Source organism: Nomascus leucogenys, chromosome 2 (genome assembly GCF_006542625.1).
Source record: "Nomascus leucogenys isolate Asia chromosome 2, Asia_NLE_v1, whole genome shotgun sequence".
Taxonomy (NCBI): domain Eukaryota; kingdom Metazoa; phylum Chordata; class Mammalia; order Primates; family Hylobatidae; genus Nomascus; species Nomascus leucogenys.
In genome coordinates this window covers 8,947,520-8,960,495 of record NC_044382.1, presented here as the reverse complement: position 1 = coordinate 8,960,495, position 12,976 = coordinate 8,947,520, and the positions used below count along the sequence as shown (strand labels likewise).

General features: G+C 42.3%; 1 protein-coding gene across 1 annotated transcript in view; it reads left to right on the top strand.

Moving 5' to 3' along the window:
- DOCK2 (dedicator of cytokinesis 2) overlaps positions 1-12,976 on the top strand; it is a 448,837-nt gene that overhangs the window by 81,815 nt on the left and 354,046 nt on the right. The window contains exon 22 of the mRNA XM_003268643.2: positions 546-680. Within this exon, the coding sequence (XP_003268691.1) occupies positions 546-680 (135 nt within the window). The remainder of the gene's footprint in view (positions 1-545; positions 681-12,976) is intronic.

Genomic DNA, 12,976 nt, shown 5'->3' with positions numbered 1-12,976 from the left:
AGAAAGTGCACATGCCAAGTAGCTCGGTCTGATTTGGGTGTAGGGAGAGGGTGAGAGATAGGAGATGATGCCAGGGAGTTTGGTGGGGACCAGTTTGTGAAGGGGCCTTGAAAGTCAGGCCAAGTAATTTGAAGTCTGCCCTGTGGTAAAGAAGAAACATAGAAAGTTCCTAAGCAAACTTAGAGTTCTGTGATATCACAAGAACATGTTCTATAGAAAGAAAAAGCTGAAAAAAAAAGACATTATTGCCACCATTATTCCCCATTATTCCCATTTGTAGCCTGATTGTGACTAGTTCTCCTAGTCAAAAGATTTTTTTTTCCTCCCTATCTTTTTCTTTTTTATGAGCTTTTTATGAACAGGAAATATTAATTCCCTGTAATAAATATAATTTTTATGCCGAGTTATTTTTATGCTTACAAACAAGTAAGTGAGCTTGGCTCTACTACCACCTTTAACCTTTGACTGAATGCCTTATAATTTACTGAGCAAACTAATTACCATGATGAAAGAGATGTATTTTGAAAATATTATCCCTTACTCAGGAAATTGATGACAGTGCTGAAGACTTACTTGGATACCTCCAGCAGAGGGGAGCAATGTGAGCCAATCCTAAGAACGCTGAAGGCTTTGGAATATGTGTTCAAGTTCATTGTTCGGTCCAGGACATTATTTTCACAGTGAGTACTTGTTATGTAAGAGTGATTGATTAGCTCTGCAATTCCTCTGGGATACAACAGTATTTTTACTGTAGGAGAAACTCGTTTAAAAAATTATAACCAGCTGTCTATCAAAAACAGCTCAAGAATCCAACCTAGAGAGTAATGAATATGTAATAATTGTACACTCTAAGTTCATTTGGGAAAAAAAAGAAATCTTAACATGTTGCAGAGTTATGTTTTATCCAGTAAATGTGATTTGAGGCTCTTCTGTGTTTCATCTAACATTCTTCATTTGATTTGAAATATGGTGAATATTTTCCAGGAATCTATATTCAATGTTAGAGGGCCTCGGAGCAGGAAGGGCAGAACTCGGGGAGTTTGATGTTTACTTGGCTCTTGTAGGTTGTATATGGCCGATAAGCTGGTATTTGCAGTTGACCTGTCTGTCCTTGAGATCCTAGTAGCCAAAAAGTGAGCTGATGCATTAGAGTACCTTAGAAGATTTTAATGGTCAGTATCACAGAGGCCAGCTGTCTTTTTGAAGGGCTTTGGAGATAAAGGCATTCAAATGCAATCTACAAAAGAACAATTCATGTTCCTCCTGGCCATAGGACAAAGTTAGGTAGAGGATTGTTTGTGTGTGATCAGGTTGGTTGTGTGTGATGGAAAATAAGAAGAACATTCAAGGAGAGTATTGTCTGGATTCTTAGTGCAAACAAAGAACACTTAACTGAAACTGATTTAGGGAGAAACAAGACTATTTCACATCATTGAAAAACCAAGGGAGTAGTCGGCCTCAGGCATGGCTGAGTCCAGATGCTCAGTGTTATTGGGATAGACCCTATCTGTCTAGATCTGGACTATGCTTCCTTTTTGTTGATCGTCTTATGAGGCAAGTTTTCCGATGCAGAGGCCACTAGAATCCTCAAGTTTACATTCTACCAGTGGAAGCAACTCTACGTTCCTTGTTGTCCTAGCAAAATCCTATGTCAAGAACTGTCTTGGGTCTTGTTTAGTTGTGGTCATGTGTGCATCACTGGAGTCACGGTCAGGTCAGCCACTTATGGTGTGGACTTGTTATGTTAGAGAGATGACTTCTCAAAAGAAACTTGAATTAGCCTGGGCAACAAAGCAAGACCCTGACTCTTAAAAAAAAAAAAAAAAAAGACCATCATTGTGATTGTGATCATGACAATGGATGGGCTTCAAAAGCTTTATACTTGACAGTGCATCTGAAACAGGCAATCATTTGGGATTCTCTTAACACATTCTTTGAGATTTCAGGTGATGAATAGAAAGATGTGAGTGTCTTGAACCATGCCACAGAACAAATGCACTTAGGTCATTCTGAAAGTGAAGTGTCTGTTTCAGATTCCTCTGGCTTGTCATTTAGTCAAGTCTGAGTTGGGTATTCTAGGTTTGAGAGATACTTGTCAGTGATTTGGGAAAACCAATGTGAGACTCCAGTGAATCTAAGAGTGATTTTCTTGGAGGAGTTCAAGAATTCAGACATTGTAGTTACAGCTTAAAAGTCAAGGATATCTTATCCCATCTTCCAAGTGAGAATGTTTTATGTATAAGTAGAATATGTCTTTTCTACTTATCAGAACTTTTCTTCAGTTCTTCCTTTTGGTGTATTTGTTTTATTGCTTCTCCTCTCTCCTATATTTCTTTCGTTTTCCATCCCTCCCTCCCTCCCTTTCTTCCTTCCTTCCTTCCATTTTCAAGGATTGAGCTTCTTTACGAAGCCTTTTGCAGTGCCTGAAGCTCAGACAACCAGCTGTGCTAATCCTCAAGGGTTCTGAGCTTGTGGAATTACACAGAGTTTGGAGCAGACTGAGCTTCCCTGTTCCATGAGATGGACATTGAGCAGCTCCCCTTCCTACTGGCAGGCACATGGAGGTGAGACTGCAGAGCTTCTGTTAAGATAACTCTCTTATTTATTTATTAATTTTGAGACGGAGTCTCGCTCTGTCGCCAGGCTAGAGTGCAATGGCGCAATCACGGCTCACTGCAATCTCCGCTTCCCACCTTCAAGTGATTCTCCTGCCTCAGCCTCCTAAGTAGTTGGGATTACAGGTGTGCACCACCACACCCAGCTAATTTTTTAGTAGAGACAGCATTTCACCATGTTGGCCAGGACGGTCTTGATCTCCTGATCTCGTGATCTGCCCACCACAGCCTCCCAAAGTGCTGGGATTACAGGCATGAGCCACCACGCCCAGCCAGGATAACTCTCTCATGTCTTACGTCTGTTAGTTTTTGTCTTTTCCATCTACTGGGACAAAATACATTTGTGCATTTGTTTTGTTCTTCTCTGCCTCAAGGCATATAATCTTGCAGAACCCCTAACTCTTTAACTGGTGCAAATTCAGTGCTGCTGTGATGCTAAATGCTAAGTGACTTTTGGCTTATTAAGGAGCAGGGTGATCTGTTATTCCTTGCTGTATCCCTAGAACAGCATGTAGCAGCACATCACTGACATTTGGTCAGGAGAGATGTCTCTAAAGCAACCCAAGCCTAATCTTGAATCCTTCCTCATGAACAGAAATGTAGGCGGACCTGCAAAGAGGGTCTAGGACCTCATGCTAGGAGAAGGTAGGTTTTGTGTCTTGTTCTTTTTAGAATCTTTAGCAATGATCTGCTCTCCAGTGGAGTCTCTAGGGCATTGGGAAGCAATTGGAGTATTTCTCCATATGAGGGGGCATCTTTTATGGGAAACTGGAAAACAGAAGTTTCAATGCTTTGAGATGTCTAACCCAGCTGTTGGGAAATCAGAATCTAATTATTGGTTTGGGGCTAATTGTATCTGGTATTGTGTGTCTGTTTCCTGTTAATCCTTTATTCTCTTTCCCTGCTTGCATAACTGCAGTGGATCTAGCTCCCATTATTTGTTCTCTTGCCATTATTTTTTGCACATACTGCACGGGAACATTTGCAAGGGCTAAGGATTTTCCTGTGTCAGTATGCAACGTATAGTTGGGTAAGGAAAGAAGAGTTGTTGTGGAGAAACAGTGGAAGTTTTATTTTATTATATTTTTTAGGAGGATTCATTTCTGTCTATAGCCAAAGAAAGAAGAGAGTGAGTTCCTTGTCCCTTGCTTCTTGTGTCACTAGCTCCTGAGTCAAAGTCTGGATCGAGTGTCTCTGATTAGGCACATGCCAGTGCTGTAGCTGCAAAGGAAGCTGGCAGAGCAGGTTCTAGCTTCTGCCACAGGGAGGCAGGCTTATGAGTAATTCCTGAATTATAGGAAGTGTGTCTAAAAGATGCTGGTGGCCATAAATATGTCCAATATCCACTAGGCTTTTGTAGAATGGCTGAGCTCCTGGGAGGTATTGAGCATTGTAAGGAACATTCAGAAAGAGTTGAAGTGATAATCTTCTATGATTCAGCTTCTTTACAAAGCCCCTTGCAGTGCCTTTAATCCTGAAGCTCAGACAACAAGCTGTGCAGATGCCCAAGGTTTCTGAGCTTGTGGAATTACACAAAGTTTGGAGCAGACCGTGCTTCCCTGTTCCATGTGATGGATACTAAGCAGCTCCCTGTCCTACTGCGAGGCACAGAGAATCAGGCTGCAGAGTTAGGATAACTCTCTAAAAGGGAGAGGAACCAGAACACTGTGCTGCAACAGGAGTTGCTCCCACTTGTCTCTGCTCCTCACAGACCCTCATGCTGCCCCAGGCTAGAGTGCAGGGGGCAGCATGGAGTAATAGTTATGAGCAGATGTTCATGCAGGACAGACATTGGGTATAGTGGTATCTCTGCCCCTATAAGTACCTAGGTTAGTGATTGAATCAGCCTCTCTGAGCCTCAGCATCCTTATCTATAAATGGGGATAAACCAGTTCATTGTGTGTCAATGATGAAATGAGATTATGGGTGCAAAATGCTCCATACAATATCTGGTACTTATTTCATAAATTTAATAAATGTTAGCTGGTATCATGTTTTCACTTAGGAGAAACAGCAAGAGTGCTTTTTTCAAAAACTCAGATTTAAATTATTAAGAAGAAATTCCAGAGTCTTGATTCAAGCTTAAAATTTGACTTACTACTCATACTATCCTAAGCATTTCTTACTGTTTATTTCTCTGGAGGCAGGGATAACTTTTACCAGGTGTCTGTGCTTTTTGAGGACCACAATGTGGGACTCTCCTGGCCCTAGGAATTCACCTTGGTCTACTGCTAGCCCTCACTGGGTGGTCCTGATTCTGTGTGTTGCTCTTATTTCCTCTGTGTGTGTGGTCAGGCCCCTCTGGCCAGAGCAGCTGTGGTGCCCAGGTCTCTGGCCCCTGCTTGCTATGCCTGCTTTTCTTTGCATCCACCTTCTGCTCTTATTACAGACCTGCTTATTTGGGTCCTGCTTCCTCCCCCATCTCCATTTAACCCTGATCTCCTGCTTCCACAAACTCCTCTTTCACCAGCCCCAGCCCCAGCTCATTTGCTTATGAGAAACTGCCAGCTCAGAGGTGAAATGCACAGTCTCTAGAGCCAAGTCTGCTTGGGTGTGAATTCTGAGTTGGAATCTTGCCATTACATTTACCAGCATTTACAACCTTGGGCAAATTATTTAATCTGCCTAAAGCTCAGTTTCCTTGTATGTAACACGGTCATAATAGGACCTATCATACAGGGTTGTTGTACAGACTAAGTGAGCCCAATGGATGTATGGTACTTACTTAGCACAGTGCTGGTCACATAGCCAGTATATATGGTTATTCACGTATCATCTTCAGCAGTCTTCACACAAATTCTACAGAGGACTCCATTTTCTGACTTTGTCTCCTACTACTCCTCACTCACTTTGTGCCAACCACACTGGACTTGCTGTGGCTCAAGCTCCTTCCTTACTTAAAGACCTTTGCACCCTTCCCCAGATCCATTTGTTAACTTCCTCACCATTTTTATATCTTTGCTCAAACCTCTCCTTCACTACCCTATTTAAAATTGCAACCCCTGTCCCAAGCACTGCTGATTTCTCTCTTCCTTTTCGTCTTTTTTTCTCCCCATAGAACTAAACATGGCATACTATATAATAATCATGCTTTTGTTGACTGTCCCTGCCTTGCTGGAACGTCAGCTCCATCAGGACAGGAACCTTTGACTGTTTTGTACACTGCGGTACACTAAGGCAACTAGAATGTAGTAAGCACTCATTAAGTATGAAATTAGACACCATTTCTAGCCCAGTTTCACAAAGAAGGAGACTGAGGCTTAGATTCAAGCTTAATGATCACACAGCTAACAAATATAGCAGAGTGAGGCTTTGCACTCTGCCTCATCTGATGAAGCAAATGTGAGAACCTGATCATTATTCTGGGCCATGCAAGTGTGAAGTCTGGCTGGCCATGTTGAGGGGCTGTCCTGAGGGAGGGTGACTCTGATTGGAGGGGTTGATGTACTGAGTGACATCAGGGGCTGCTGAGAGGCACATGGCTGCTTGGGCTTCAGTGCTAGGAAGCATGGTACCATCCCTAAGTGCAGTAGGAATTCAGCAAAAAACAACAACAACAACAACAACAAGATGAGCTGGAGCAGGAGTGGTCAGGAAAGGCATCCTTGCTGTTATAGTGAAGCTATCCAGGCAAATGTGACTTTATCTTCATCCCCAGGGAATGAATAAAGAAAAGTTGACATAGGGCAGGCCAGGTGAGCTCACACTCCATGGAAACAAGTCACTGGCTGGGGAGAGAAAAATTGCACTGTGTCCTGATAGGAGCTTCAGCCCCTGGAAGCTTCATCCTGCTCCCTACCCCCAAGAGCCTAGAAAGCCTGCCCTGGTGTGCACAGTTCCACTGGCCTGCACTGGAGCTGCCACTGCATTGACAAGGGCGTCTTAGGAGCATGGTGTGCAGCTCAGTGACACCTCCAGTCTAGCTTACCTCACCCAGGGCCAGACATGATTGCCCTTTTTCTAACTGCCTTCAGCATCAATGACCAGAACCCAGATACCAGCTTTCTGGTACTTTCTTTTGTCTTCTTCTTCTTTTTTTTTTTTTTCTTGTTTGCATATTTCTTTATTCCATGCCACCCTACCAGTCAACCTCCACCTTATCCCCTCCCACCAGCTCAGTTTCTTCCTAAGTGAATATTATATAGTAGTTTACCCTCTAGGTCATGAATATGTTAGGCAGCAAGATTGTCTGAATAAAGCTCAGGGCAAGTCAATGTAGCTTGTAGTCGGAGGGAGCACATCAACCTCTGCCTTTTGAAACAAATATGAATTTAACTCAGAGGTACTTGCCAGTGTGATTTGTTTTTATTGTTCATGTATGAATAAATATTAAAATGTAATCATCTGTTTATGCCGAGCATGAGCTGAAATGCCTGTGACATTGCGATTCCTGTTTCTTCTGCATGTAATTTGTTTGCATGTTAATGCCATTTATTTCTGTGTAAGCCTCTGTTTTTGGTTTTGAATATAATTTCACTTTTTGAAGACAGTAATGGCTTAGTAAACTGAACAATTTCAGTTAATGGAACTATTTTATGATAGCATTAACTTGGCATCAGATCAGGATGAAAGAGAAAACTGTCATCAAAAGGATATCATCAAACAGTGACTTCTCTTTAATTTATTATTTATTTTATGAATTGCTGAAGCACTCAGGGAAAGCTAAACAGCCTTTCCCACGAACATATGTGAAAGTGGTTTGTCAACTGTTAAGTAAGTTGCCTGATTATAACATGAAATTTTGCATATGCATGAGCTGTTTTTTCTTTTTATTTATTTATTATTTTTCTTTTTTTTAAATTATATCTTAAGTTCTAGGGTACATGTGCACAACGTACACATTTGTTACATGGGTATACATGTGCCATGTTGGTTTGCTGCACCCATCAACTCATCATTTACATTAGGTATTTCTCCTAATGCTATCCCTCCCCCCACCTCCAACCCCCGACAGGCCCCGGTGTGTGATGTTCCCCACCCTGTGTCCATGTGTTCTCATTGTTCAGCTCCCACCTATGAGTGAGAACATGCAGTGTTTGGTTTTCTCTCCTTGTGATAGTTTGCTTAGAATGTTGGTTTCCAGCTTCATTCATGTCCCTGCAAAGGACATGAATTCATCCTTCTTCATGGCTGCGTAGTATTCCATGGTGTATATGTGGCACATTTTTTAATCCAGTCTATCATTGATGGACATTTGGGTTGGTTCCAAATCTTTACTATTGTGAATAGTGCCGCAATAAACAATACGTGTGCATGTGTCTTTATAGTAGCATGATTTATAATCCTTTGGGTATATACCCAGTAATGGGATCCCTGGGTCAAATGGTATTTCTGGTTCTAGATCTTTGAGGAATCGCCACACTGTCTTCCACAATGATTGAACTAATTTACACTCCTACCAACAGTGTAAAAGTGTTCCTATTTCTCCACATCCTCTCCAGCATCTGTTGTTTCCTGACTTTTTAATGATCGCCATTCTAACTGGCATGAGATTGTATCTCATTGTGGTTTTGATTTGCATTTGCCTAACGACCAGTGATGATGAGCATTTTTTCATATGTTTGTTGGCTGCATAAATGTCTTCTTTTCAGAAGTGTCTGTTTATATCCTTTGCCCACTTTTTGATGGAGTTGTTTGTTTTTTTCTTGTAAATTTGTTTAAGTTCTTTGTATATTCTGGATATTAGCCGTCTGTCATATGGGTAGATTGCAAAAATTTTCTCCCATTCTGTAGGTTGCCTGTTCACTCTGATGGTAGTTTCTTTTGCTGTGCAGAAGCTCTTTAGTTTAATTAGATCCCATTTGTCTGTTTTGACTTTTGTTGCCATTGCTTTTGATGTTTTAGTCATGAAGTCTTATGCATGAACTTTTAAATAGTTCTCTGTTCCCTTTGCCTATGGAAATATTAGTAAACATTTACTGGGCACCTATTATGTGCTAGGCACTTTGTTAAGTCATGGAGACCCTGAAATTAGTAAGTCAGACTTCCTCAAGTATTGGCAATGTAGTGGACAAGATAAACATGCATCCCAGCAATCAAATCACAGTTGCCTGGGATAAGCAATGATCAGTGATGCAATATCACAGTGGAGGCCTGGAAATGGTTCTTGTGGGGGCAGACAGATTTGATTGACAAACCCTACCTTGGGAGGATCAGTAATTCTTCTCAGAGGAGGTGATGTTTCAAACTAGACACTGAAATGTATTTAAGAAGCCAGGCTAGCCAGGCGTGGCTGAGGTGAGGCTGAGGTGAGAGAATTGCTTGAACCAGGGGGTGGAGCTTGCAGTGAGCCGAGAACTGCACTCCAGCCTGCACGACAGAGAGAGACTCCGTCTCAAAAAAAAAAAAAAAAAAAAAAAAAAGAGAAAGAAAAGAAAAGGAGCCAGTCCTTGGGACAAAAGCGACTCCCGAGTTCTAAATACAATCTATGAAATAGAACTTCCAGTGACTCCTGCTACTCTTCAGTATCATTTATGAAGCCTCTCCTCTGTGCTTGGCCCTGCATTGCTGTTTACTCCACCTCACTTAATACAACAACCCTGCAAAGCATAGGTATTATGATGTTCATTATATAAAAGAGAAAATGAGGCTCAGAAAGGTACAGAAAGTGACTCCAAGTCACACTCTAGATGTTGGCGAGGAGGGATCTGACACTCAAGCTGAGGTTCTTGCTGTTGTGCTGTGCCCACACATGAATAGCATGTTTGTGGAGAAGAGTAGCTAGTGGATGAAGCCGTGGTGGTGGAGGGGGCCTGATGCATCTGGAGAGGTGGCTTGAAGCTGAATTGTGAAACACCTTGAATGTCCGACCCAGCAGCTTGACGTCATCCTGTATCCAGGGGGATTTTGATGTGGATCATACCTTTTACTCTTAGAGAGCACACAGTGAGTGCCCCAGTAGGTGTACACACTAAGCCATTGGGATCAGATAAAAATATTAAAAGTATTTTATCTCACATGAAGAAATTAAACTTATAAACACTTAATTTAGACTAGCAGATGGATATCATTTATAAATAAATAAGCATCTATTGAGTTTCATGCTTAAAATGAAAAAAAAATTTTTTTCTCCAAGGAGCAGTTTGGAAACTGCTGCTTTTGGCGGTGGGGAGCCACTGAAGTTCTAAAGCAGGGGATTAACGTGATTAGATTCACACTTTAGATAGAGTACTGGGGAAGAAAGGTTAGCTCCTGGAAGATGGGATAGAAAGCGAGAGATGGAGATGGGTGATCAATGGTGAAGCTATCACAATAATCCAGGCAAGAGCTCTTGAACTAAGGTAGTGACGGTGGTACTGGGGAAGAGGAGAGGAAGAAGATAAGGGTTTACAGATGAGGAGATGGCCAGAACTAATTGAATATAGGAGTGGAATTCAAGGAGAGGGCCAAGCCAGGTGATCTGACTCTGGACTTTCTGGTCCATTTGACCTGGCATTGCAAACCAGCATGAGAAATACAGGGGAGTAGTGGGTTTTTATAGTGTATTGGGTTTGGGACATAAAATGTTTGAGGTGTTTATTGGCAGAACCAGATGAAAATGTATAGCAGGCAGTTAGATGCAGATTAGGAGTTCAGGAGAATGGAGACACAGTTTTGGTTGAAATTGATCCAAAGAGATATTTGAAGCTATAGCACAAGGTGAGTAATACTATAAAACTCAGAATGAAACCCAGGGAGTCAGCCCATTGAAGGGATGGGTGAAAAAAGGGTCCCACTGAAAGCCGGATTAGGGACATAGGATAACAAGCAGAAAGGATTGTCATTCCAGGAACCAGGAAGGAGAGTGTTTCAAGGAGGGAGTGTCAGCAGTGTCAGGTGCTACAGGGAGATCATGGGACCGGAAACTGATTAGAGGCATGATATTTTGCAATAGAAGGTCATTGTTAAGTTAGCCAACCCTTTCCCAGAGCTTAGCATCTTTCCTAATATCTGGTCCAAAGGCCATCAGAGCAAGGGGTCAAGGTTTGAAGTGCATTTGATTTCCTCTTATCTGTTTGTGAATTACCTACATTTGGATTGTCTTTTTCCAGGGTGTAATCCTAGACTGACTTCCCCCATCCATCCTTCAGAATCTGGGGAAAATTTCATACTTTGCTCACAGCAAAGCATAAGACACTGGTCTTGTCTCCTTCCACCTCCCTTTAAATGGTGTGGAACGAGGCTATCCTGTGCTGTAGACAATTAAGGGAAAAGCTGTGGAGGACACAGATATTCATTCTTTTAGGTTGAACCGGTAAACTATTTCCTTTGATTGTTAACTCATTATTGGAAATCTGGGAGCCAGATTGCTGGTTGAACCCTTGCCTGAGAGCAAAGATGGCTGTTTCTGTCAAATGCTGAGGCTGACAGTTGCTCAGAGAATGACTTGGGTGGGAGAGCAATTTACTGAATAAACGTGTAGATGTAGAAACTGCATTTGCAAATCCCCTGTAACGAAATATGAACATACCAGATAAGAAGGGTCTAGTTTGCCAGAAGGGTGAAATTTGCCATGCTAACATAATTGTCAGGGATGCTGAGTGCAATTGGGGTGACTAGATGTACTTTGTGATCTTCGTCAAATGTACTTGAGGCAGGCATCACCCCGAAGGAGAATTTGTTTCCTTAATAGAAATAATACATTGCTCACTCATTGGGCTTGTTGTTTATTGTGTCTTTGGGGTGGAAGGAAGATTGAAAAGGACTTCATCATGAGGCACATATGGTCACTGCCCTTCCAGTCTCTAAACTGGCCCCTCTACCTGGCAGATCTACTCTCCCACATACAGGAGAGACATATGGCCTGCTACAGAGACACATTGATTTCATTCATTCATTTGTGTATTCAATAATCACTTTTAAGTCTTACTATTTGGCCAAGTTCTATGCTAGGAGACTCTAGTGAAAAAGACAGATGGAGTGTCTTCCTCACGCTGCCCTTATATTATACTGGGGCAGATGGAAAAACATAAAAAAATGAATAAACCAAGTTGTTTCAAATGGTAATAAATGCCAGTGAAGGAATAAGCAAGTGTGTGGCTGAGACAGGGGTGGGGAGGGTGGGGGGTAGCGGAGTACAGGGTATAGCAGAGTGGTGAGGCTCTGGAGCCACACTGCCTGGGTTTGAATCCCAGTGACTGTGACCTTGGGCAAAGTCACTTCACCTCTGGGCCTTAGTTTCCTGGTCTAAAGTGGGGATTACCTCAGAGTGTTATTGTGAGGGTTCTGAAAATGTGATATTTATTTATTTATTTATATTTATATTTTGGAGGTGGAGTCTCACTCTGTTGCCCAGGCTGGAGTACAATGGCACAATCTCGACTCACTGCAGCCTCTGCCTCCTGGGTTCAAGTGATTCTCCTGCCTCAGCCTCCCGAGTAGCTGGGACTACAGGAGTGGACCACCACGCCCAGCTAATTTTTGTATTTTTAGTAGAGATGGGGGTTTTGCCATGTTGGCCAGGCTGGTCTCGAAATCCTGACTTCAGGTGATCTGCCTGCCTCAGCCTCCTAAAGTGCTGGGATTACAGGTATGAGCCACTGCTCCTGGCCTTGTAAACTGAGATGTGAAAGATGCAAATGAATCAGCCATGTGAGGGCTGGATGGGAGAAGGAGGTGCAGGGAGGAAAGCTATGAGCAAGTGCTCTCACAGGGTGAAGCTTTTCAGAAAGGTAGAGAAGACTGGTGCTGGGGGATGTAAGGTGAGCATAGGGGAGAACAGGAGAAAGATGAATTTGGACAGTGAGGCAGAGGCTACCATGGAGGGATTATTCTAGGCATGCTGCAAAGTGCTCAGAGGGCATTTAACTAAAAATGCTTGCATGTCAGGTAGCACGTATAATACTTGGGTGACAAGAAGGGTTTGTGTCGTGGACCACATGTGTGTTGTAACCTCTACAAGTCTCTTTAGTTACGTAAGATACATAGTACATAAACTGTCCATTCTTTAATCAGGCTAGATGGAGGATGGACATCCTGTGTTTCCTCAAATCAGTGAGCAATCCCTAGAGTCCTAGCAAGCGCTCAACTCCTTTAAGCATTTTTGTTCTACAGTCACCACACTTACTATTTTTAAGAGCCATTTATGTTTCAGCCACCATGAATTTTTAGTTACAGTTTTGAACAAGTTTATTTTTTAATTTTAAGTATATGATTATAGCTACCTCTCTCTCTTTTTTAGAGACAAGGTCTTGCTCTGTTGCACAGGCTAAGGTACAGTGGCATGATCACAGCTCAGTGTAGCCTTGAACTCCTGGGCTCAAGTGATCCTCCTGTTTTGGACTCCCAAGTAGCTAGGACTAATGCCCAGCTAATTCGTAAAATTTTTTGTGGAGATGCAGTCTCACTATGTTGCTGAGGCTGGGCTTGAACTTCTGGCCTCA